General features: G+C 39.7%; 4 protein-coding genes across 5 annotated transcripts; 2 read left to right on the top strand and 2 right to left on the bottom strand.

Moving 5' to 3' along the window:
• Positions 1-399: 399 nt before the first annotated feature.
• Positions 400-7,610, bottom strand: LOC21392593 (GDSL esterase/lipase At4g16230). Of its 2 annotated transcripts, XR_002903402.1 has the most exons (6): positions 7,300-7,610; positions 7,087-7,217; positions 6,726-6,971; positions 6,134-6,389; positions 5,509-5,990; positions 400-461 (listed from the first exon to the last, which is right to left on the bottom strand). XR_002903402.1 is itself a non-coding variant. In XM_024174478.1 (5 exons), the coding sequence occupies exons 1-5, from the start codon at positions 7,544-7,546 to the stop codon at positions 5,767-5,769; spliced, it is 1,104 nt and encodes a 367-aa protein (XP_024030246.1). In that variant the 5' UTR covers positions 7,547-7,610; the 3' UTR covers positions 5,157-5,766. The 2 variants fall into 2 exon arrangements, 1 of the variants encoding a protein (XP_024030246.1); XM_024174478.1 differs by lacking the exon at positions 400-461 and having other exon boundaries at positions 5,157-5,990.
• Positions 7,611-13,913: 6,303 nt separating this feature from the next.
• On the top strand, positions 13,914-16,776 carry LOC112094182 (probable pectinesterase 67). The gene is made up of 5 exons (XM_024174485.1): positions 13,914-14,212; positions 14,323-14,485; positions 15,359-15,565; positions 16,059-16,306; positions 16,580-16,776. Exons 1-5 carry the CDS (start codon positions 13,950-13,952, stop codon positions 16,749-16,751), a joined length of 1,053 nt encoding a protein of 350 aa, XP_024030253.1. The 5' UTR covers positions 13,914-13,949; the 3' UTR covers positions 16,752-16,776.
• A 626-nt stretch (positions 16,777-17,402) lies between these two features.
• Positions 17,403-18,368, bottom strand: LOC21410955 (glycine-rich cell wall structural protein). The gene has a single exon (XM_024174466.1). The coding sequence runs from the start codon at positions 18,366-18,368 to the stop codon at positions 17,403-17,405; it is 966 nt and encodes a 321-aa protein (XP_024030234.1).
• Positions 18,369-20,163: 1,795 nt separating this feature from the next.
• On the top strand, positions 20,164-22,328 carry LOC112094181 (huntingtin-interacting protein K). Its single transcript, XM_024174483.1, has 4 exons — positions 20,164-20,440; positions 20,528-20,583; positions 21,780-21,846; positions 22,096-22,328. Exons 1-4 carry the CDS (start codon positions 20,294-20,296, stop codon positions 22,174-22,176), a joined length of 351 nt encoding a protein of 116 aa, XP_024030251.1. The 5' UTR covers positions 20,164-20,293; the 3' UTR covers positions 22,177-22,328.
• Positions 22,329-22,641: the final 313 nt, after the last annotated feature.

Raw genomic sequence — 22,641 nt, 5'->3', positions numbered from 1 at the left:
GTCGCTTACAATATTTCAACAGGATATAAATGATATCAGTCCTTGTAATATGTTAGGATCCCGCCCTTAGCCTAACGTAAATGAACAGATAGTAGGAAAAATGCACTGAATTATTATTATTAATGGAAGGAGTTGCCGGAAACAAAGGTGAGCTCGTCGGAGCTCACTGGAACAGTCAGAAAAGGAAATACAGAAGAATCAAGAATAGGGAGGGATTTTCGAGGAATCCCACAACCTCCTAACGGCCACACTAAGACAGACAATACAACACCCTCTTCCCCGTTTTCCCTCTGCCTACTAATACCCCACGGATTCTCTAACTAACTTCCCACATCAGCTTCCCTCTCCCCAGCCAGAACCGATTCCCCAGATGGGCCTGTCTTGGGCCCCAACTCTTTACCTTCCGTTCCAATTGGGCCGGAGTCTCCCACCAGACCACCCTTGGTCCTCCTGGTGTAGACCTTCTTCCCCGGAGGCCTGACAATACTCCCCCCTTCGAAGACAACCTTGTCCCCAAGGTTGAAATGAGGAAATTGGGCCTGAAACACCTCTAGCAGCTCCCAGGTGGCCTCCCAGTCCGGCAGGTCCTTCCACTGAACTAGCACTTCGGCAACTTATTTCCTTCCCACGGACGACCACCTGCCGCGAAGAACCTCAGAAGGCTCAACTAGTAACTCTAACTCATCCGAGAGCTGCAGGGGAAGTGGTTGGTGCCGGGGTGCATCCCCCTTGAAGGGTTTCAGCTGCGAGACGTGGAAAACTGAGTGGATTCTCGCATCTTCGGGCAGCTTGAGACGATAGGCCACTTCTCCGATCTTCTCCAAAACTTCAAAATGCCCATAAAATCGAGGAGCGAGCTTTTCATTGGGCTGGCGGGCTAATGACTTGAGACAATAAGGGCGGAGTTTGAGCAGGACACGGTCACCTGCCAAAAAGGAAAGCTCCCGACGGTGCGCATCCGCGTACTTCTTCATGCGTTGTTGTGCAAGCACGAGGTTACCCTTGAGCACATCAAGGAGGTCGTTCCTTTGTCGCAGCTGGAGGTTGACATCTTCCACGGCCGAGGGAGAATCCTGGAAGCGATGAACAGTCGGAGGTTCGCGGCCATACAACACCTGAAAGGGACAATGCTGCGTGGATGCATTATAGTTGGTGTTGAACCAAAATTCAGCCCACGGTAAGAATTGGAGCCACAAGCGAGGCTGATCACTTGCGAAACATCGGAGATATACCTCCAGACACCTGTTCACAACCTCAGTCTGACCGTCAGACTCAGGATGGTAGGCTGAACTACGTCGCAACTTGGTCCCCTGCATGCGGAAGAGCTCCCGCCAAAAGAAACTCATGAAGAGAGGGTCCCGGTCGGTGACGATGGAGGCCGGAATGCCGTGCAGCCGGACTATCTCCCGCACAAACACTTCAGCGACCTTCTTGGCCGTGAAAGGGTGAGAGAGTGGTATCAAGTGGGCGTACTTTGATAACCGGTCCACGACCACCAAAATTGTATCGATGCCCTGCGACCTTGGCAGCCCTCCTATGAAATCCATGGAAATGTCTTCCCACACCCTCTCCAGAATTGGCAATGGTTGGAGCAATCCCGCAGGAGTCATTGCCTCATACTTCGAATGCTGACAAATGGGATATTGAGCAACATATTGGCGTATGTCTTCCTTCATCCCCCTCCAAAATAGGTTATGCGCCACTCGCTTATAAGTGCGCAGAAACCCAGAATGACCCCCTAGAGCCGAGTCATGAAATTCGTGCAACATGCATTGTATCCATGGCGACTGCCTAGGAAGGACTATCCTACCCTGAAAACACAACAAGTCCCACTGCAAGGACCACCCCGCAGCCAACTCCTCCCCCTGAGCGAGTTTCTGTAACAAGGCAGCGCAGTCGCCATCTTGCCGCCGCTCCCGCCTGATATCCGCCTAATTAACCAACTGCGGAATGGAGATAGCTGACAACTCAACCCCGGCGTCAGCCCCACGTCTAGAGAGTGCGTCCGCCACACGATTTGACGCCCCTTGTTTGTATTCCAACGCAAAATCATACCCGAACAGCTTGATTACCCAACGGAGGTGTTCCGGATGTAGCAGCCGCTAGTCCATGAGGAATCGGAGGCTCTGTTGGTCCGTGCGGACCACGAAGTGCCCACCGAGGAGGTAATGGCGCCACTTCTGGACGGCCAAGACAACTGCCATGAGTTCCTATTTGTAGACGGACCAGAGCCTGGAAGTGGCGGAGAGAGCCTTGCTGAAAAAGGCTATTGGCCTCCCCCCCTGCATTAACACTGCCCCAATTCCCGACCCGGAAGCATCTGTTTCTACCACAAATTGCTTGGAGAAATCTGGTATAGCCAAAACGGGAAGAGAGGTAAGAGAGGTCATGGCCCGCTTTAGTGCGTCGAAGGCAACCCCCGCCTCTGGGGTCCATTAGAAGTCGCCCTTCTTAAGCACATCGGTCATGGGTTTTGCCAACCATCCAAAATTTTGAACGAAACGCCGGTAATAACCAGCCAGTCCTAAGAATCCCCTTACTCCCCTTACGTTCTTGGGCGTGGGCCAAGAGAGTATGGACTCCACCTTAGCCGGATCAGTTGCCACCCCGGAAGCCGAGATAATATGCCCCAAATACTCCAACTGTGGCTGCCCAAAAACACATTTTTTTCGGTTTGCAAAGAGCCGCTCCCTCCGAAGAATGCCCAGGACTACGGCCAGGTGCTTTTCATGTTCCTCCCATGTTCTACTATAGATTAAAATATCATCGAAAAACACTAAAACGAATTGGCGCAAATAGGGTCGAAATACCTTGTTCATAAGCGCCTGAAACGTGGCGGGGGCATTGGTCAAGCCGAACGGCATGACTAAGAATTCATAGTGTCCTTCGTGCGTTCGGAATGCCGTCTTTTCCACATCGAATTCCCTAATTCGTATTTGATGGTATCCTGCTCGCAAATCCAACTTCGAAAACACCGCAGCCCCATGAAGCTCGTCCAACAATTCGTCTATAACCGGAATCAGAAATTTGTCTGGCACGGTGAGTTGATTGAGGGCGCGATAATCGATGCAAAAACGCCAGCTTCCATCCTTCTTTTTGACCAATAAAACCGGGCTGGAGAAGGGGCTGTTGCTTGGCCTAATGATCCCCGAAGCCAACATTTCTGCCACTAATCTCTCAATCTCATTCTTTTGCACCTGGGGGTAACGTTAAGGCCTAACGTTAGGCGGCTCAGCCCCGGTCTTAAGGACAATCTGGTGGTCTCGAGCACGAGTCGGTGGTAGTCCTTCGGGTGTCACAAACACGTCAGAAAATTGGGCTAAAACCCCTTGGACGGTGGCTGGTTCCAGCATGGCTTGCTCCCCCCTTCCTCGCCCTCAAGGACACAAATTTCCAAGAAGGCTCCCGTTACCTCACCCTGAAATTTTCGTGTGAGAGCACGGAAACTTACCGGTTCCCATCGTAGGGTGGGATCCCCCTTCAAACAAATCCAGCCCTCCGCAGCCCGGAATTTCAGGGTGAATTCCCACCAATTTGCCCTGATTTCCCCCAACGTTCGTAGCCAATAAATGCCCAAAACCACTTCGGCACATCCTAAGTCGAAGGGTACAAAATCCCCTTTCAGCCGGTAGCCCTGGATTTCCAATTTTACCTCCTTGCATAACCCTTGCTGCCGGAAACAAGTTCCGTTCCCTACCTGTATGCCATAACTGCCGGTGGTGGACAAAGGAATCCGCATCTCTTGCATGACCCTTGAGGAGAGGAAATTGTGCGAAGCTCCGCTGTCAATTAAAATCAATACCTCGCGATCGCCGAGGTTCCCCTTCAACTTCATGGTGTCAGAAGATGCAATTCCCATCATCGTGTTGAGGGAAAGTCCAGCCATTTCCCCTAATTCCTCGGCTGGCACTTCCTCGGCCCCTTTCGTGTTCTCTTATTCCTCCGTGTCGCCCTCCGATACCAACAACACCTGTAGCTAACGGTTCTTACACCGGTGACCGGGGTTGAACTTCTCGTCGCACCGGTAGCAGAGCCCCTTGGCTCGACGACGTTGATATTCCTTGTCCGTCATCCGCTTGAACCCAGTCCCTCCCTCGGCCAGCCCCGACTGTGGCGTGGACCAAAATCGAGTCCGTGGAGAGGGTGTAGACTCCTTACCTGGAATGGACTGAAGGGAGCTTCCGGAATAACTGGGCTGCCTATTGGGCCGCTCGCCTGGGCCCATTTCCTTTCCAACGCCTTCATTTCGCCATCCCCGGGCCGGTTTACCCCTCCTCAACCGATCGACTGCCTCATTCCTTTCTTCAATCTGTTGGGCCAAATCCATGACCTCCTGTAAGTTAATGGGCCGCAGTAATTTTACCTCAGCCCGCACGTCCTCTCGCAGGCCATTGAGGAAGGCTCCCCGAAAGATCGGTTCCGGTATTCCTCTCATCGACGCAGCCAGGGCCTCGAACCGGTCTCGAAACTCCGTTACGGTCCCTTCTTGCCGCAGAGCCATCAAGCGCTCCGTCGGGTCACCGTCCTTTGCGCGGCTGAAACGGTGGAGGATCACCGTCTTCAGATCGCGCCAGTCGGTGAAGGGGTGCTGCGAGTCCAGCCACTGGAACCACCCGAGGGCTCTTCCTTCCATGCACACGGCCGCCGCCATCACCCTTTCCTCCCCATCGACCCCGTTAATGGTGAAATAGCGCTCCGCCCGGAACACCCACCCATAGGGATCGTCCCCTTGGAAGATTGGCAGCTCCAGGCGTCTTCCTCGATGCTCCTGCCGTGCACGGCCTGGGTCCGGCGACGCGTTCTGCCTCCGTGGTTCCCTGTCGCGTCCCATCTCTCGACGTGGCGGAGCAGGCACCTGAGCCTCAAGGTGGCATCCCAACAGTGTTTCCAAGCGGTGGAGGGCCCCCTGTACGTCTCCTAGCTGGGTTCCCAGAACGTGAACATCCTCCTGCAACTGAGGAACGTGGTCCACCATAGCTCCCAGTATCTGAACCGTCTCTCTGACAGACTTGAGACCTCCCTCCAGGCTGGAGACTCGCTCGGTCGTGTTCGCTGTGGAAGTGTGCTGTGCCATGGATCGCGGCTCTGATACCAAATTGTTAGGATCCCGCCCTTAGCCTAATGTAAATGAACATATAGTAGGAAAAATGCACTGAATTATTATTATTAATGGAAGGAGTTGCCGGAAACAAAGGTGAGCTCGTCGGAGCTCACTGAAACAGTCAGAAAAGGAAATACAGAAGAATGAAGGATAGGGAGGGATTTTCGAGGAATCCCACAACCTCCTAACGGCCACACTAAGACAGACAATACAACACCCTCTTCCCCGTTTTCCCTCTGCCTACTAATACCCCACGGATTCTCTAACTAACTTCCCACGTCAGCTTCCCTCTCCCCAGCTAGAACCGATTCCCCAGATGGGCCTGTCTTGGGCCCCAACTCTTTACCTTCCATTCCAATTGGGCCGGAGTCTCCCACCAGACCACCCTTGGTCCTCCTGGTGTAGACCTTCTTCACCGGAGGCCTGACATAATAGCACAGGAAAAGAAAATACAAATAATAATGCACTGCTCATTATGAACCAATGAATCCAAATTTTCCATTTTCATTATTTTTGTTCCCCCTTTCTGTTGCAATATTTGTCAATATAAAAATCTAATAATAACTCTGTAGAAATAATCGAAATGAACCAATGAAAATAAAAGTAAAAATGATTCTCCTTGCAATCCATGGCTTAATTTCGGATTGGAGTTAGTGGATCAAGATTCAAGATTGGCAAAGTTGGCGAACGTTCACTGGTGAAATGCCATAAGAGTCTCCATCCAATAGACACTTTGCAATTATAACATTAGCTGCATCAGACGGATGGTATGCGTCCCAAAACACATATTTTGATCTGTCCAAACACACCTTTGATGGGGGCCCACATGGAATCAAACCTCCAAATCTCCCAGCACTGTAGCAGCATGCGGAATTTTGATTTTCAAAACCTGTCACAAAATGGTTTAAGACTCTTATCAATACTATATGTACAGTATACCGTTGGATTTTCATCAAGTTCTATTAAATTTGCATTTTTCTAATTTTAATATGATTCAGATGTGATGTGGCGAGTATCGACGAGTATTCACACCGTATGTTGTGTAGCTGTCAAGGATATCTTGGACAATGTTATAAACATCTGCATAAACAAACTTTGATCCCTCGAGAGTGGTGCTGAGTTCTGCAACAAGGCTCTTCAATTGGGTGTTGAATGACTTTGCTAGCTGATTTGGGAGTTCCACACAGCTGTCCCCAGCCGCAGGATTTGTATCTCTCTGATATGGTATACATCCAATGGGTCCCACATTCACCACAACAACCTTCCTAGCCCCCAGGTTGTAAAGCCTCTGCAGTACAACAGAATATAAAACCGATAACATAGACCACATAATATCAGTATCGTACTGTATTAACAGATCACATCAAAATCATATGGTAATAAAATGTATATTTATATATATAATTAATAGAGCTTGATTAAGTCGATAACATGACCACAATACCGATGAGATTCTTTTTTATACCGTATTAGAGATGGCCAGCATCTTATCGGTATTATACATCATATTAAAATCATATCAAAATAAATTTTAAGATCGTCAATAGAATCAAAATGCTTATAAGGATTTTTTTTTTTCCTTTTGTGCTTTATTAAAGAATTGTTTGCGGGGCGGGTTTTTTACGGTGAGTTGGAGCCGGTATCTTGAGATCATGGTTGCCACAAACTGTTCTGGAGAGACCAACTTTTGCACAGGAGCAGAGAGAACTGGTGTCAAGTAGTTATTGATGAAGTCATTAGAGCCCATTGTTACTGAGAAGAGAGACTTGCTAAACAGTTCCAAAGCTGATGAGAGACCAATGCTTGAGATTATGTCTTGCCTTGTGTTTGCAAAATTATCTATCTGGGCATCAAAGTTTATTCTACCTCCCTATAAATCACACAAAAGAATCTTGTAAAAACCCCATTAAATGATAGTATTATTACTTGAAAAAAAAAAATGAAGCAACTAATTTGTCTAAAATTGAACTCAGGACAAGTCTCACAAATATTTTTCCAGTGTGATTAAGAATTCCACCTCCACCAGAAGCATAATTGACACCTTTCAAAACAACTGATCCAGAAGTTGTTGGGGCCAAATAAGGAGGTGTGAAGTCCTCAAAACCCAAGTCTTGGCCTGTTTAACAAAGTCAAATATTAGCCGAAAGTTGTAAGAAGTTCTAAAGAATATGAAACTTAGCAAAAGAGAAAGAACTCGCCTATGATGTCAACTATGGTTCTTCCATTTGTGTATCGTCCCGTTGGCCCTCCGAAATCGATTCCATTCGGGACGTAATTAGCCTTGGAGAGGGATACTATGTAGTTGTTGTTACCAGCATCAACCAAAGAATCACCAAAGACAAAGTTAGCAGGAACACTTTGTCCCAAGCAGATTCCAGACAATGCGAAAAAACTTAAGATCACTACTTGGAAGGCCAATCTAAAAAAAATCTCTTCTCTACCCATTGAAAGTAGTTAAAAGACAAGCCTAATGATTTAGTAATGTAGAATCTTCAACACCTTTTTGATGTTTCTATGGAACCCCAGAAGGAGTAATGGAAAAGAAGAAACTTAACCAAAAATGGAGACCAAATATTGGTGGTTCTGTAAGTTTCTAAGAAAGTTCAAAATGCGATATAAAAGTTAATATTGAGCTATGACAGAAGATGAATTCTACACGCAAGCTAAAAGCTATATGAGACGAATAAAGTATAGACAAAGTCGAGTGTCTTTTGTGGAAAGCTAAAATCAACCATCAATATTGTCCCACAGAAGTAAACATTAGAAAGTAGAAAAGACCAATAAAAGTGTTCCAAAACTCTTCAGTTTCACCATATGAAGATGGAGACTAAAGCCAAAAAACACAACACATTTTATAAACCTCCAAAGGGCTACATTAATTGCCCTGCAAAATCAAGCACACGAAACCCATTAGAGAGTTGAATTTTAAGCTGTTAGAGTACGATCAATATTGTGGAATAAGAAAAGTAAATAAAAAAAATAAAAAACTGAAGAAAAACAAAACATGTAGAAATATGCTAAAACTTGTGTGTATGTTATTATATGCCAACTATGGAGATCCGTGTGAGTTGTTTGAGCAGTGGGGGCAGATTATTAATGCCTTGCAATAACAGAGAAAGCCCTAACCAATTAAGCCTTTTGTTTCAACGTTTTCAAAGAACAATTTGCAAAAACCACCATGTGGGGAATTTATTGCAGCCGCTAAAAGAAGAAACACCATCAGCCACTACTGTTTCCTAGTCTTTTCTCAAAATAGCAAACTTTTGCCAATAAAACAGTCCCAAGCTCGTTAGGGAAAAAGAAAAAGAAAGATAACATAAAAAATAAAAATAAAAAGTTTGCATTTATAACCATTGGTTATCTAATGAGATAGTAAGGCTATTCATGATTCTCCTCGATCAAGTTTAATGTTTGAATCAGTCTTACCGTTAGTTGGTAGGATATTACAGGGCCCGTTTAGTTCATTGATTTGAGTTTTTAATTTAAGTTGAGACGTAATTTTATGTGAGAACTTTTTACTGTAATAAAAAAGTCAGATGTGACTGTTTCTAAAAACTTTTTAAAGTATTTCTGTTCTCGTCGATAAGGTCTTGAGATCAAATCAATTAATTGTCACTATGAGTGGAATATATAGGCAGTCCACTTTATAAGTAAAATCATATATTGTGTGGGGACGCTTTGCCTCTCAAAATCATACATATAATAATGTTACTCTATTTTTATAACCCCGTCTTCTATATATATATATATATATATATATATTAAAAAAACCGCCTTGGAGGTAATAATATTTACTCATTGTTGGCGTGCAGGTCAGGAAAATAACAGGATAATGAGAACTAGACAGATGGGCATTCACAGCTGTGCCTAAACAGAGTAGTTACTGCAAGTTGCTTGGCCTCGGCCTAAATGTAAATAGATTTTGTCCCTGTTGAATTTTGTTGCACCTAGTTGTGGCAGCCCATATCTTGATCTTTATTGTACTTGGTTGACTTGATTCATCATGAGGTTGATATATATATATATATATATAATACACCAATATGTGTATATCACCAATATGTGTATATATGCGTGTAACACATTGTAGTCTCAGCTTTTACATATCCAAAAATGGTTATTTGTGCAATTCTTGCAATTGTAGCAAGTGAGCTGCGAGCATTTCACATTCATTATGGTATCCTAATTTACATATATATAAAAAAATGGGGTGATTTTGTTTTTGGAGTATATGTACATTTTTAAGAGGACATTCTTATACTTAATATTAGGAGAGAAAGGGGTAGACTAAGAATTACGTAGATCGAAGTCGTTAGGAAATACATTCTAAATCTCGACTTTCAGGAAAGTTTAATTTCAAACAGAATTGTGTAAAAAAATGAAATCTATATAACCAACCTTAATTAGTTGGGATTAAAACTTGTTGTTGTTGTTGTGACATGTGTAAGAAAAAATTAGAGTAGGCTGATAGGATGGAGACTGGTTGATAGAATAAGAGTAATGAAAAGTTGGTTGCTTTTCTGGATGGTTGATGCCAAGTACAGAAGACTGATCAAAACAGATGGACAAATAGCTTGAGTTATTTTTTTATATTTTTTTATTTTTCATATTTAAGGTTGATTATTTTGCCATTTGATCATCATAAGAGAATTGTGAATAGCTAGTTTAGTTACAGCTCTAGCTAGCTGGGCCTAAGAGATATCCTAGTCTGATTCATATAATCAGATTTGTTCAGCCTTTGTATTCAATTCTTTGATTTGTCTAAATGTTTTTTTTTTTTTTTGAAAATTCCTTTAGTTTTTATATAAATCAAAGGAAATTTTATTTTTTTATTTTTGGGAAATCTCAGTTGAGAAGCCTGACATTCCAACTCAAAGAAGTTCAAACTTTTATATTCTCAACTTTTCATTTTTAACCTTTATGTGGTTCATATACAATATCCGTGAGATAAAAATGATCCGTAATTACAAATTTGTTACAAAAAATCAAAGGGACAGATTAAAAGATTGCATGCAGGACTTGTCCAAGATTCAACATGGACATATAAGCCAAGTCAAACTCTGTCGGTCCATTATTTATATTTGTTGCTGCAGCAATAAATTTGTAGCTTTTCTTCCTTAGCTGTTCAGAAATATTCAGTTGTTCCCAAGTCACTGAAACAATAGTTTAGTAAAAAAATAAAAATAAAAAATTGAAAAAAAAACATTATAAAACTTGAGGCCTAAATTCAACTATCCCTACCTCATTTTATTAAAAAAAAAAAAAAAAAAAAGAAAAGAAAGAAGAAGAAGAAGAAGAAGAGTAAAAAGTAATATACTATTGATGTTTGAATTTTTTTGACTATTGATGTTTGAATTTTTTTGACTGAGAAGTGGGCTTGGCCAACTTGTGTTAGCAAAGTTTAACCAAACGGTAATCTTAATAAATACTTCTTAAAATATATGGGTCAAAATTTTTATTATTTTATTCTTGATTAATAACATTTTTAGTTAAATAATTATATTAATAAAAGAGTATTTATCAAAATAAACAGACTCATGGTAAATTTTGTATATCCACCTCATAAACCTATGTGCCCTCTTCCTAAACTTTCTTAAGGCCCAGTTCTAGGCCCAACTTAGAAGGCCACCAAAACTCATATATTCATCATGATGCAGAAACCCAAGAATATGGACATGCCCATTGCTTAATCACTAGTTTCTAGCCCCAGAGTCTAAATAAGTATAGAAACAAATGATATAAATAGTCAAACCGCATTAATATATATTAACACAACTGTCATCATTTGGATTTTGGAATTTGACTCGGACGTGGATAATTCATCTATAGACTACAATAAATTCAATCCTAAGCTTACAAGACAAAGTACTACAAAGTCACCATGACATTATTACAAACACCAATATCACTCTAATACATACGACAAACTACTTCAACCATTGATTTCGAATCGCAAAATTCCTTGTTGACCCTGTCTTTGTTAAAGTATAAAACTATTATTGGCCCACCTCCTAACAGCTTAAGTTTTTTAGATGAATTGGTAAACTAATAATCTTCGATGACACATTGTCATCGCTCGGATCAACAAGGATTGACGCATCACAACCCTGCATTTGCGAAGAACAATAGATAAGCTTAAATATTTGATCAGTTATTCTTTGGTATGGTTAGAGATGACCTATAGTACATGTATAAGTAATGTAGCTATTCATAACACAGACAAAACGATAATAGAATACGTATTAAGACAAACGACAGATTAATAATAAAATAAAGTCAAATTAACAAACTAAAACAAATGATACTGAAGACATAAAAACGACCACTTAGGACTAAATCTCTCTATATCATTGAGTATATTATGCCATGCATAATCATGTCCTAAACTCAGAAGATTATGAGAGAGAGAGAGAGAGAGAGAGAGAGAGAGAGAGAGAGAGAGAGAGAGAGAGGATTATGAGAGAGAGAGAGAGAGAGAGAGAGAGAGAGAGAGAGAGAGAGAGAGAGAGAGAGAGAGAGAGAGAGAGAGAGAGAGAGAGAGAGAGAGAGACCTGAACTTGGCAATCATGGAACATGAGCCTCAAGAGAGCAGCAGGTGAAGTGAAATCAGTGGAGAAAATTGGTTGAAGGCCAGCTCTAATGATATTCTCAAGTTGTGGGCATGATTTCTCATAGGAATCATAAGAAAGTCCTTTTCCTTCAACCCCATACTTGAAAACATGAGCAATATTATTTAGACATATCCATACAGTTACTACAACACTTCCCAGATGATCCATAATTTTGTCTTCAAAGTTTTTTAATTATCCTATTGAGAACTAATTAAATGCAGTAGTACTAGTAGGAGTTGAAAAAACAGAAGCACAAATGAAAAAAGCTGCTCGAATTATACATTGGCAATTGGCTCCACAATCTTAATACAATTATCAAACTGATATGACTTTTGCCTAAGTCTTTAATACTTTTATTAATCATGATCGTTTACAGTAAGAGGAATAAGGAATTATCTAGCTAGGCTGCTAATTCTTTGCCGTATATGCATATCAGAAAGAATAATTCTAGGGCTTGTCATACCTCAAGCTAAAAGATATGAAGTTCTGTAAAGCATATTGTCATTTTTCTCGTTAGACAGCTCATAAATTTTATTAATTTAAAAAAATATTTGATCTTTATATTAGAACCCAAAATGTCTATGTTTATGATTATATATGAGAGAGTTATACATGTCATAAGATTTTACATGCATGACATGATGGCATATATATGCTGACGAATTTATTACCCTCCAAATATTTTGTGTTGTCATAATGTGCAATGATTTTCTTCCCTAGCTAGGCCAGAAGATTTTACATGAAAATATAGTGCCCGAATTCAAAAATTGTTACTAAAAAGCGAATGATTCTCTTCTTATGTTCAAATTTGAAATTTTACGCTTGATCTCATTTAATTGCATATTTATAACTGGATTTTGATTTCATTGTTCCCTGACCCTGGAAATTTCTTTACATAAAAAGTGGCACCCAAAAGAAAACAAAACCCAAATAGTGTTATCAGTGTGTTTTAATTTTGATTGTGACTTGCAACAACCCAAATAGTAATATTGAATTATAACACCCTTCACATGTTTATCTGTACCCTTCATTAATATCGAAAATACCATTACAAAGAATCGTTCAAACTTCCAACTCAGCATTTCCATGTTCTCTTTAAGTTTGAGTGCTTCACAACTATATTCTCATGAATAGACGTTTACTTCATGAATTAGAATCATATGACGAACTATAAATCATGATTCGAATAAGGAAACGAATCTGGGGATGTTTGGTTGGAGGATTTAAACCATGATTTGAATCATGGTTTATAATTCGTTACAGTATTTTCTCTCACAAAAAATACACGTAAATCAAAAATAATTTTAATCACATGATTCTAATTCATGAACCAAACGTCTCTAAGTACCAAACATCCCCTTAATAAAAGCAATTTTGGCTTTTAAGACGGTATTTCCAACAAGTCGATGAACATTTTTATGTAAAATTAAACATTAGTAATTTTCTCCTCTTCTTCTTTTTTTTTTTTTTGATATTTTCAAACTTCATAGGTGCTTCATATATATATATATATATATATATAGGTGCTAAATTAAAAAGGTTTATATTTGAAAACCGTGGCAGAACCAACCAAATTGTTTTCAAAGAGTAGATCCGAGGACCTATTGATTCTATGCAAACCGATCGACCACTATCTAAGATAAGTAGTTCGTGGCCCCACTTGAGATCTTGAAGTTTCATTTTCGGAATGTAAATTTTTGAATAATTTTAACCGGATTTATTAATGAAAATACTTGTGTCCCCGCTCAGCAAAAACATTATATGTGTGCCTCAATTTAATTAGTTTTTCATTAATATCAAAATGAATTGTGATAAATTTTTCATTTAGGTAAAAAAAAAAAAAAAGTAAAATGGTATAAAAAAAAAAAAAAAACCAATAGCAAGATCATAAATAGCAAAAGCAAAATGGGGTTCCTAAAACTATGTTTTTATTTCAAGGTCTCATTATTGAATCTTAACAAAAATAAGCTAAAAATCAACCAGCATATATAAACCACACAAGGATTTGTTGGAGGCCCTCCAAAAATAGAGATGATCTTCCTAACCAACTTTCATGCCTTCAATTCAGCAACACTAAATTTTACCTTCCAAACAACCACAAAAAAAAAAAGAAAAAAAAAAACTAAGACAGACCCTTTTCAATTAAGAACTATCAAAATGGCTTTACCATAATTTAATCACGTTAAAACTTAAAACTTTCTCCCAGATTCTAGCCCTCAAAAATAAAAATAAAAAGCATGTGTTCCTTGATCAAGGCAATTCATTTGTCATTGGCAATAAGTTTTGCCATCTCAATCTCCTTGCCAAATATTGTCCATGGCTTGGAAGCCAAAGCTGTGATTGACTCTCCTCTATTGACCGAAAAAATCGGCACCAACCGGACAATTAAGGTCGATATCAATGGTAACGGGGAATTCAAATCCATCCAAGCTGCAATAGATTCTGTTCATGAAGAAAATTCTCAGTGGATCGTCATCCATGTTAGGAAAGGCATATACAGGTATATAATTTCTCTTTTTCTCTTTTTTATAATGATATAATCCATTATTTAAAAAAAAACCTAATATAGAAATGACAAGAAGTACATTTTTTTTTTTTTGGTGGTGGTAGAGAGAAGGTGCATATCCCAGAGAACAAACCATATATATTTTTGAGAGGGAATGGCAAAGGAAGGACTTACATTGTGTGGTCACAAAGCTCAAGTGACAATGTGGGATCTGCAACGTTCAAGGTGGAATCTCCCAACTTCATTGCCTTTGGAGTTAGCTTCAAGGTTTGTTCATTCTTCTCTTTTTTTTTTCTTTTTTTTTTTCTCATACTAGAACATTCTAAATTGTTTCATAATTCCCACAAAAAAACATAGAAAATAACCATATTTAGGTTGATTAAGGTTAGAAATCAAGAATCTTTATATGCCTTGGCTATGTTTATTTTTCAGAGAGTTTAAGAATAATATACTAATAATTGGCATGAAAATGCAACAATGGATTTATTTGAAATGCACGTGACAATTGATTTGTCATACAATAATTGGTAAATGACGTTTAAATAACGTATATGACTGAAAATTAATAATTCAACTGTCATATTGAGTATTTGTGAGAATTTGACAAACAAGTGATCGGTGAGCAATACTATTTGGCATGATCAGGGGTGTCAAACACCACAAACTAATAATAGGTACGTCTTACATGAATAGTACACGTATAAGACTTACCTCTTTACGAGTGGTACGAGGAACAGTCGATCATCTATTTACAAATCAATACCTACGTACGCAATTACTCAAAATTCGAAGCCTCAAATAAAAGTGAGTAAATATTTCGTAGTAGCCTCATTAGACCGTACATCTTCCTTGGTATATCCAGATAATAGGTAGGAGCATAAACTGAAACATTCTGGAGCTACAAAAATAGTTAATAAATCGTTAACACCGCATAAAAATATTCCTCCTAGAGTAGCTGTTAATACGAATAACAGAAACTCTGTTATAGTCATTTATGTACATTCAATGCACTCTACGGATAGAGGAATACATAAAGTTGAACATAGTAAAATAAGAAATTGAAAGATTTTGTTGAAATTGTTCGTTTGGAAATTTCCTAAAAGCTCATGATTATCATCTTCAATGTGTATATATGTGCAGAATGAAGCGCCAACTGGGGTGGCATATACATCTCAAAATCAGTCAGTGGCAGCATTTGTGGCAGCGGACGGCGTTGCATTTTACCATTGTGCATTCTACAGCACTCACAACACTCTCTTTGATTACAAAGGAAGGCATTACTACGACAATTGCTACATCCAAGGCTCTGTTGACTTCATCTTTGGTCGTGCTAGATCTATCTTCCATGTAACTTACTCCACTTCTTTTTTTCTTTTTTTTTTTCCTTTGCCTAATCTTGTTCTATCTAAGAATGTCTCTGATGCAATCTTGATTTTGTTTTTTTAATAACTAATAATACCAAAATTTGATATTCAAGTTAAAAGGAAAAAAAAAATCACTCTTCAACTCCGCCGCAACGCCATACTTGGTATGCATTTTTGCAACGAGTATAATATATACTAAATATTTGGTTACTTAATTATTAGTCAGTCTATTGATTTTTTCGGTTAATAATTACAAATTACAGTATTGTCGTGCTTAAAAATTGTCTTTCATAAAATAGCATTATGTCTATTATTGAAGCACATAAGCATAGAATAATATGTCAAATATATCATTTTCACACCTTTATGTATTTAAATATAGATTTTGATATCATCAAAGATGATCTTAGTTATAGGTGATTGTCATATTCAAATCAAATTATTAACTTTGTGATTACAAATCTTTGGGATGGCAGAGCTGTGAGATATTTGTGGTATCAGACAAGAGGTTATCAATTAGTGGGTCCATCACAGCCCATAATAGGGAGAGCTCAGCAGATGAGGGTGGGTTTGTTTTTGTCAAAGGCAAGGTTTATGGAACTGATGATGTCTACTTGGGAAGAGCCAAAGGTCCCTATTCAAGGACTGTTTTTGCCAAGACGTATCTCTCCAAGACTATTGTCCCACATGGCTGGACCAACTGGAGCTGTGAGGGCAGCACAGAGTAAGACACACTTCTTATTCAATTTAGCGCGTTAGCACAATCACATGACAAAATATTTAACAAATTATATACCCTTTTGCATATAGTGTTTATATATCCAAATAATGTACTATATAATTGTCAGTAAAGTGTTTAGAAGGTGGGCCTCATCAATAGGCTCTTCAACATTATCGCACGTAATAAAATGTAGGAATTGAATCGAGTAGCATAATCCTCGTTTGTATTGTATGTTCAAGTGGCTAAAAGGTCATGTTATTTTTGTGGGAAAAACAGAAATTTGTTCCAGGCAGAGTACAAGACGCACGGGCCGGGGTCGAAGTCCGACAAGCGTGCGTCGTGGTCGAAGCAGCTGACGAAGGAAGAGGTTGCCCCATTCGTCTCCATTGATTTCATTGATGGCAAGCAATGGCTTCCAGTTTGGCTTGAAGACGCTCTTGATTCATAAAGGAAAAAGTCATAGGGCAAAAAAGCAGAGGACTGTACTTTACGTAAAACATTTATAGTTCTGACGTGCATTTCCATTATGGGTTGTTATTTACCAAGTTTTCGGTTGTTTGCTAATTTGTGCACTATATGTATGATATATTTACTTAAATATGCTTAATTAGGTTAAGTGAAAAGTTTAAATTGGATGGCGGATTTGAGTTACCAAACTCGTGTTCATTCAATTGTTAGTATGAGCGTAATATATATTTTCATAAACTATAAAGTGACTAGAATATTTGGTTTCCGCGAGCTTATAAAATACTGATAATTATCTTTTTTTTTTTTTAACCAATTATAAGTTCATATGTAAATGTTGACTTCACGATTCATTATTATGACACAAGTCCATCTCTTATGAGAGGATCAAAGTATAGTCACCACTGATGATAATTGATTAGTATTTTCATTTTGTTTTTTTATGCATGGAAGAAGAAATTGAAAAGATCTTCGTTTAATTCAGGGGAAAAAATGGCTCATCGTTTATTTTAGTAAGTGAAGTGCATGGACAAGAGGGTAAATAGGGAATTCATGACATTGCATTTTTTCAGCTGCATTACATAACATATGGTATATATATTACTTTCTATAATAGCCGGCTAAACTTTTGGAATTAGAATCCTCCACCACCGGCACCTCCACCAAAACCACCCCCTCCACCAGCACCACCGCCAGCTCCTCCTCCGATGCCTCCACCGCCACCTTTCCCGCCTCCAAAGCCTCCACCAACACCGCCACCGCTTCCTCCCCCTGCACCGCCGCCAAAACCTCCTCCGGCACCGCCGCCGGCACCACCACCACCACCAACTCCTCCTCCAAAACCACCGCCTTTGCCGCCTCCAAAGCCTCCACCTGCTCCACCACCAGCACCACCTCCACCACCAACTCCTCCGCCAAAACCTCCGCCTTTGCCGCCTCCGAAGCCGCCACCTGCTCCACCACCAGCACCGCCGCCTGCTCCACCACCAGCACCGCCGCCTGCGCCGCCACCAATTCCACCACCTTTACCGCCTCCAAACCCACCGCCAGCACCACCACCTGCTCCACCACCACCACCTACTCCACCTCCTACACCGCCACCTTTTCCACCTCCAAAGCCACCGCCAGCACCGCCACCTGCTCCACCACCAGCACCGCCGCCACCACCAACTCCACCTCCTACACCGCCACCTTTTCCACCTCCAAAGCCACCGCCAGCACCGCCACCTGCTCCACCTCCAGCACCGCCGCCACCACCAACTCCACCTCCTACACCGCCACCGCCCCCTGCGCCACCTCCGAGACCACCACCAGCACCACCGCCACCTCCAAGACCGCCCCCAGCGCCACCACCTCCTCCAAGTCCTACACCGCCACCATGACCCCCTCCAAAGCCACCACCAAGACCGCTACCGCCGCCGGCTCCACCACCAACGCCGCCACCCCCTCCGGCGCCACCACCAAACCCGCCTCCAAGCCCACCATCAGAAAACGTTTCCTTCTCAAGCCTCCGACATTGGGCCACCCCAATCACCAACGTCACAAACAACATAAAAGCAAGCAACACCCCCGCATTTCTAGAAAAAGACAGCCTCCCCATGTCTTTCCCCTTCACACTCGAAACAAACAAACAAAAAAAACAAGAAAAAAAGAAAACAAGTGCAGTATTGTGTATTAACTTCAATATGAGGTTGAGAGAGCCATGGCCAAAACCACATTATATTTATAGTACACGTAAAAGGGGACACATAAATGCATGCAGTTGAGAATGCATTGCAATAGGGGTACGTGCATGATATAACTTTTTTTTTCTAAGGGCAAAACCAGGGACTAATTAGTCATGACATGGGCACAAAATTCAACTCGTTTTGAAAATGGAACGCCAAATTGGAAGTAATTAATGATCATGATATCATAAATGTGGCCTTCCCAGCTGCTCAACCACTCCGAAAGTACAATCCACGATCGACATTATTAGTAACATGACCTTGCCCCTTGGCTAATCCCATAATTAGTCTTCCACCGTCACAATTACTACTGTGATCCAATCCGGATTCGCAGCTGATCATTTGCGTGTATGGAAAGTGGCTAAATATTATAATTCACAAAGATTTTGTCTTGAAAAATAGTTATATGTCCAGATGGATACGGCTCGTTCTGATGTAGATTTATGAGGTATTTGCATAAATGGCTACAATCTTAGACAATTTTGAGAACATGTCGTAATTTTGTTTTCTCTTGATTTGTGTTTATTTTTCGGTTTTGTCGGTTTATGATCGTACAAAACTAACTATATATTACATATTCATGACTCAAGTAAATTACAACTTTACTCAATTTTCGATATGTGTGTGTCCAAAACGGGCGCTAAATATCGTTTCCTTGGAAGTTTTTGGAAAACTCTGAAGGCCACAAGCTATGTTATGGGTGAAAATATTATCGACCACTCAAAAAACAATTGCCCCCATATATTTACTAAGCATGTTTCTTTGCTGTTTTCCCTTCACAGAAACGAGTTCCTTAATTTTATTTCGCCGGGGAGGGCAAATTTTTTACATATAACATAATCTTACTTATCGAGTAGGGCAAAAAACTAATACTAATAATTTACACATAGCAAAATTTAAACTCATTATGATAATTAATTACCGTGTGTAGAATAAAACGTGATAATCACACTATAATCATTGCGTAACTAACATCGCCCAAGCGTATCATCCGATTTGAATACGAAGGAAGGAATTCAATGTGAGACGGCACTGTCTTGTGCAACGCAGTGATAATTGACCTTCTTATCATTCATAAAATATTTTTTTAAATGCTATATTTTAATACCACTCTTGTAAAAATGTAGTGTAGTGTCTTTTATTATTATTATTATTTTAAAGGAGAAAAAAGACAGATACTTTTAAAAGTGCATGAATTAGGATTTATGTCCCTTATTCTTACTTAATAATATTTTTAGTTAAATAATTATACTGGTAAAAAGATATTAGTTAAAAATGAGGAGCGTGAAATCCAGACGCATGCACCTTTAAGAGCCCGTTTGGTTAGAAGATTCGTTCTCTGATTCGAATCATAGTTCATGGTTTGTTACAGTATATTTTCTCATAAAAAATACACGTAAATCAAAAATAATTATAATCTCATAGTTCTAACCAAAATGAACTCTAATTCTCTTTATTTTTTAAAATAATTTACTTAAATTTAGGCCGTATGAAATCAGCCCAATCAGCAAACCGGGGCTTACTGTGTAATTCTATTGGGCTCATCACATGCAGTCGGGCCCATATATGGGCCTTCAAACTCAGCGCAGATCAATTCTCGAGTAATCTTGACAAATAGTTCAAGCGTTTACCATTGATTCGTAACCTTTTTATATAAAATTTTTCCCTTTTTTTCATTCCCTGCTCCAGTAGAGTCTAGGGCTTCCTCACTCTAGAGTTGATCATTGTCTTCTTCAACCTCAGAACTCTGCGAGAGAAACAAACAAAAAGAGAGAGAAAAGCAGATCGAGATTCGAAAATGGAAGGAGGAGGAAGTGGAGCAGGAGAAGAAGGAGGGATTGAGAGAGTGGTGGACTCGAAGGACCTTCAGCAGCAGAGCAAAGCCTTCGACAAGCTCACCGACCGCGTCGAGGATCGTCAGCTCGATTCCACTCGCGTCCAAGAGGTTTATCAACAACACTCTTTTTCTATTTCGAATTAATCGGATTTTGATTTTGATTTTTTTTTTTTTTGGTTTTTCTCTTGTGGTCAGGCCATGGCGTCCATTGCTGCTTCTGCTGAAGGTGACTGGAATGCCATGAGGCTCAGGTTCGATCTTTTTTAACTGTTTTTTGTTCAGCTCAATTTCTTTTAGTGTTTCGCCATGGATTTTTTCCCGAATTTCTTGATGATTACATTTCTTCTTTGAAATCGATTCCTTTTTTTTTTTTTGGCTGCTAATTTGATTATTACTATCTTAGAGACGAAATTAAGATGAAATTTGTGTTTTTTTTCGTTCTGTTTTTTTTTTTTTTTTTCTCCAAGGAAAAAAAAAAGTTTGTAACTTTATTCGTTAAGTTAGGTAATCAGAATTAGGATTTCTTATCTACGGAAGTCCATACTGTGATTCATGTTTTGGGTTTATCATGTGGATAATACCTTTCTTGGGAATGTTTATAGTTTGTTTTCCTTATGAAAACTAATAAGAGAATCCAAATTTACCTAGCAGTACTAGGCAAATCTACTGTATTTTCTATCAAGATTTTGACTTTTAGTTTTAATGAACACAAATTATAGAAGACAGATTATTATCTTTATTTTATTTAGTGGGTTTTCATGAATTACTTATTAAGAGTTTTAGACTCACATTTATGATGTCACGTGGATGCTTTAGAATGTCATGAAGTTATCCTTAAATTTCTAGCATTCCCATGCATAATTGAAACGCTTGGATTTGTTCTTCCTGAGATATTACCGTCTGTCTAGCACTCTGATCTATAATTGCCTTTCCGTATCAAAATTGAATATTTGTTTTCTTCACATCTGAAAGTGGGTAATTTTTGTCTTTATTTCTAGTCTCTCACTCCGTCTCTAGTTTCCCCCATCTTTTTTGTTCTCTCTCTTATGGGGTTTGTCATTACGGCATGAATTCTCTAGGCCTAGTAATGACCAACCATTAGGCTTAGTTCTAACAATTTCCATCTTGTGGTGACTACTTGATAATACTATTCTTTATAAGTTAATTTTGGTTTTTCTTTTTCTAAACGAGATTCCTTCTTACACTTGGTTTATTTTTGTATTGTATTGTTTTGAGGAAGTTTTTAACCAAATAATGTGGCAAGTGAAAGAGTTTCCAATTAACAAATCTATTCGCAGAGGGTTGTAATTTACCTATAAAAAATCCTTAACTCATTTCCCTGGTCATTTAGTACAAAAAGGTTGATAGATAATCTGGGATCACTAGCATGACTCCTATTTTTATAGACAAAGTTGTTTGGTTCTCTAACCATAGAGTTGCCTTTCAGGGAAAAGGAGTTGGCTGCTGTCAAGATCAATGCAGCTGATGTGGACATCATTGCAAATGAACTAGAGGTTAGTTTCTTTCTATCCTTCCATGTCGTACATAGGCATTCTATCGTCTATGAAGAATAATAAAGGGTGTCAATAGAGCTTGGCACTACTACAACACTCGCGACATGCGCATGTGGGACTGTATGAGATTTACCTTATGTGAGTTGTGGACTAGTGCTGGGTACTATTGGTGTCCAATTGCGCTGCTGCTCGTGTAGTTGTACCGTGATGCCTCTTCTAAACTCTTTTTTTTCGTAATTGGTATAACAGTTGGACAAAAAAGTTGCTGAGAGAACGCTACGGGAACACAAAGGGGATGCTGTCGCTGCTATTAGACACTTGCTTCACTAGCAAGAACGCCTTTGCTTTCTCTTTTGTTACCAGGCATTACAAATGATCACACCTAATTGTTCACTAGAAATTATCTGTGGATTAGTGGCTCTTTGTTTCATTAAAAAACTTAGTTTGCATTTATGCCAGTTGACTCAATTAAGTTTTTGTAACAGTATTTGTTTTTTTTTGGTTGTTTCTGATGAGTGTATATTATCAAAATTCTTCGAATATGCATTGTTTATTTACTTGCAAGTTAAGCATTAATGCTAATATAAGAATCAAGAACCGCGACTGTATTAGGACGATAATTAACACATTCAAAGGCCTTGTTTGTTTCGCTTGTTCGATGTGAAAACTTGCGTTAAAATGTGAATTCATGTGAGAGAAAACACTAGCAGAAAAAGTTAAATTTGAGTTTTTGTGAGAGAAAACAGTGTAGTAAAAATTTGAGTCATGATTTGAACTATTGGATAAACGGGACTA

The sequence above is a fragment of the Morus notabilis genome, unplaced genomic scaffold (assembly GCF_000414095.1).
Source record: "Morus notabilis unplaced genomic scaffold, ASM41409v2 Scaffold1296, whole genome shotgun sequence".
Taxonomy (NCBI): Eukaryota; Viridiplantae; Streptophyta; class Magnoliopsida; order Rosales; family Moraceae; genus Morus; species Morus notabilis.
This window is presented reverse-complemented; position numbering and strand designations above follow the sequence as displayed.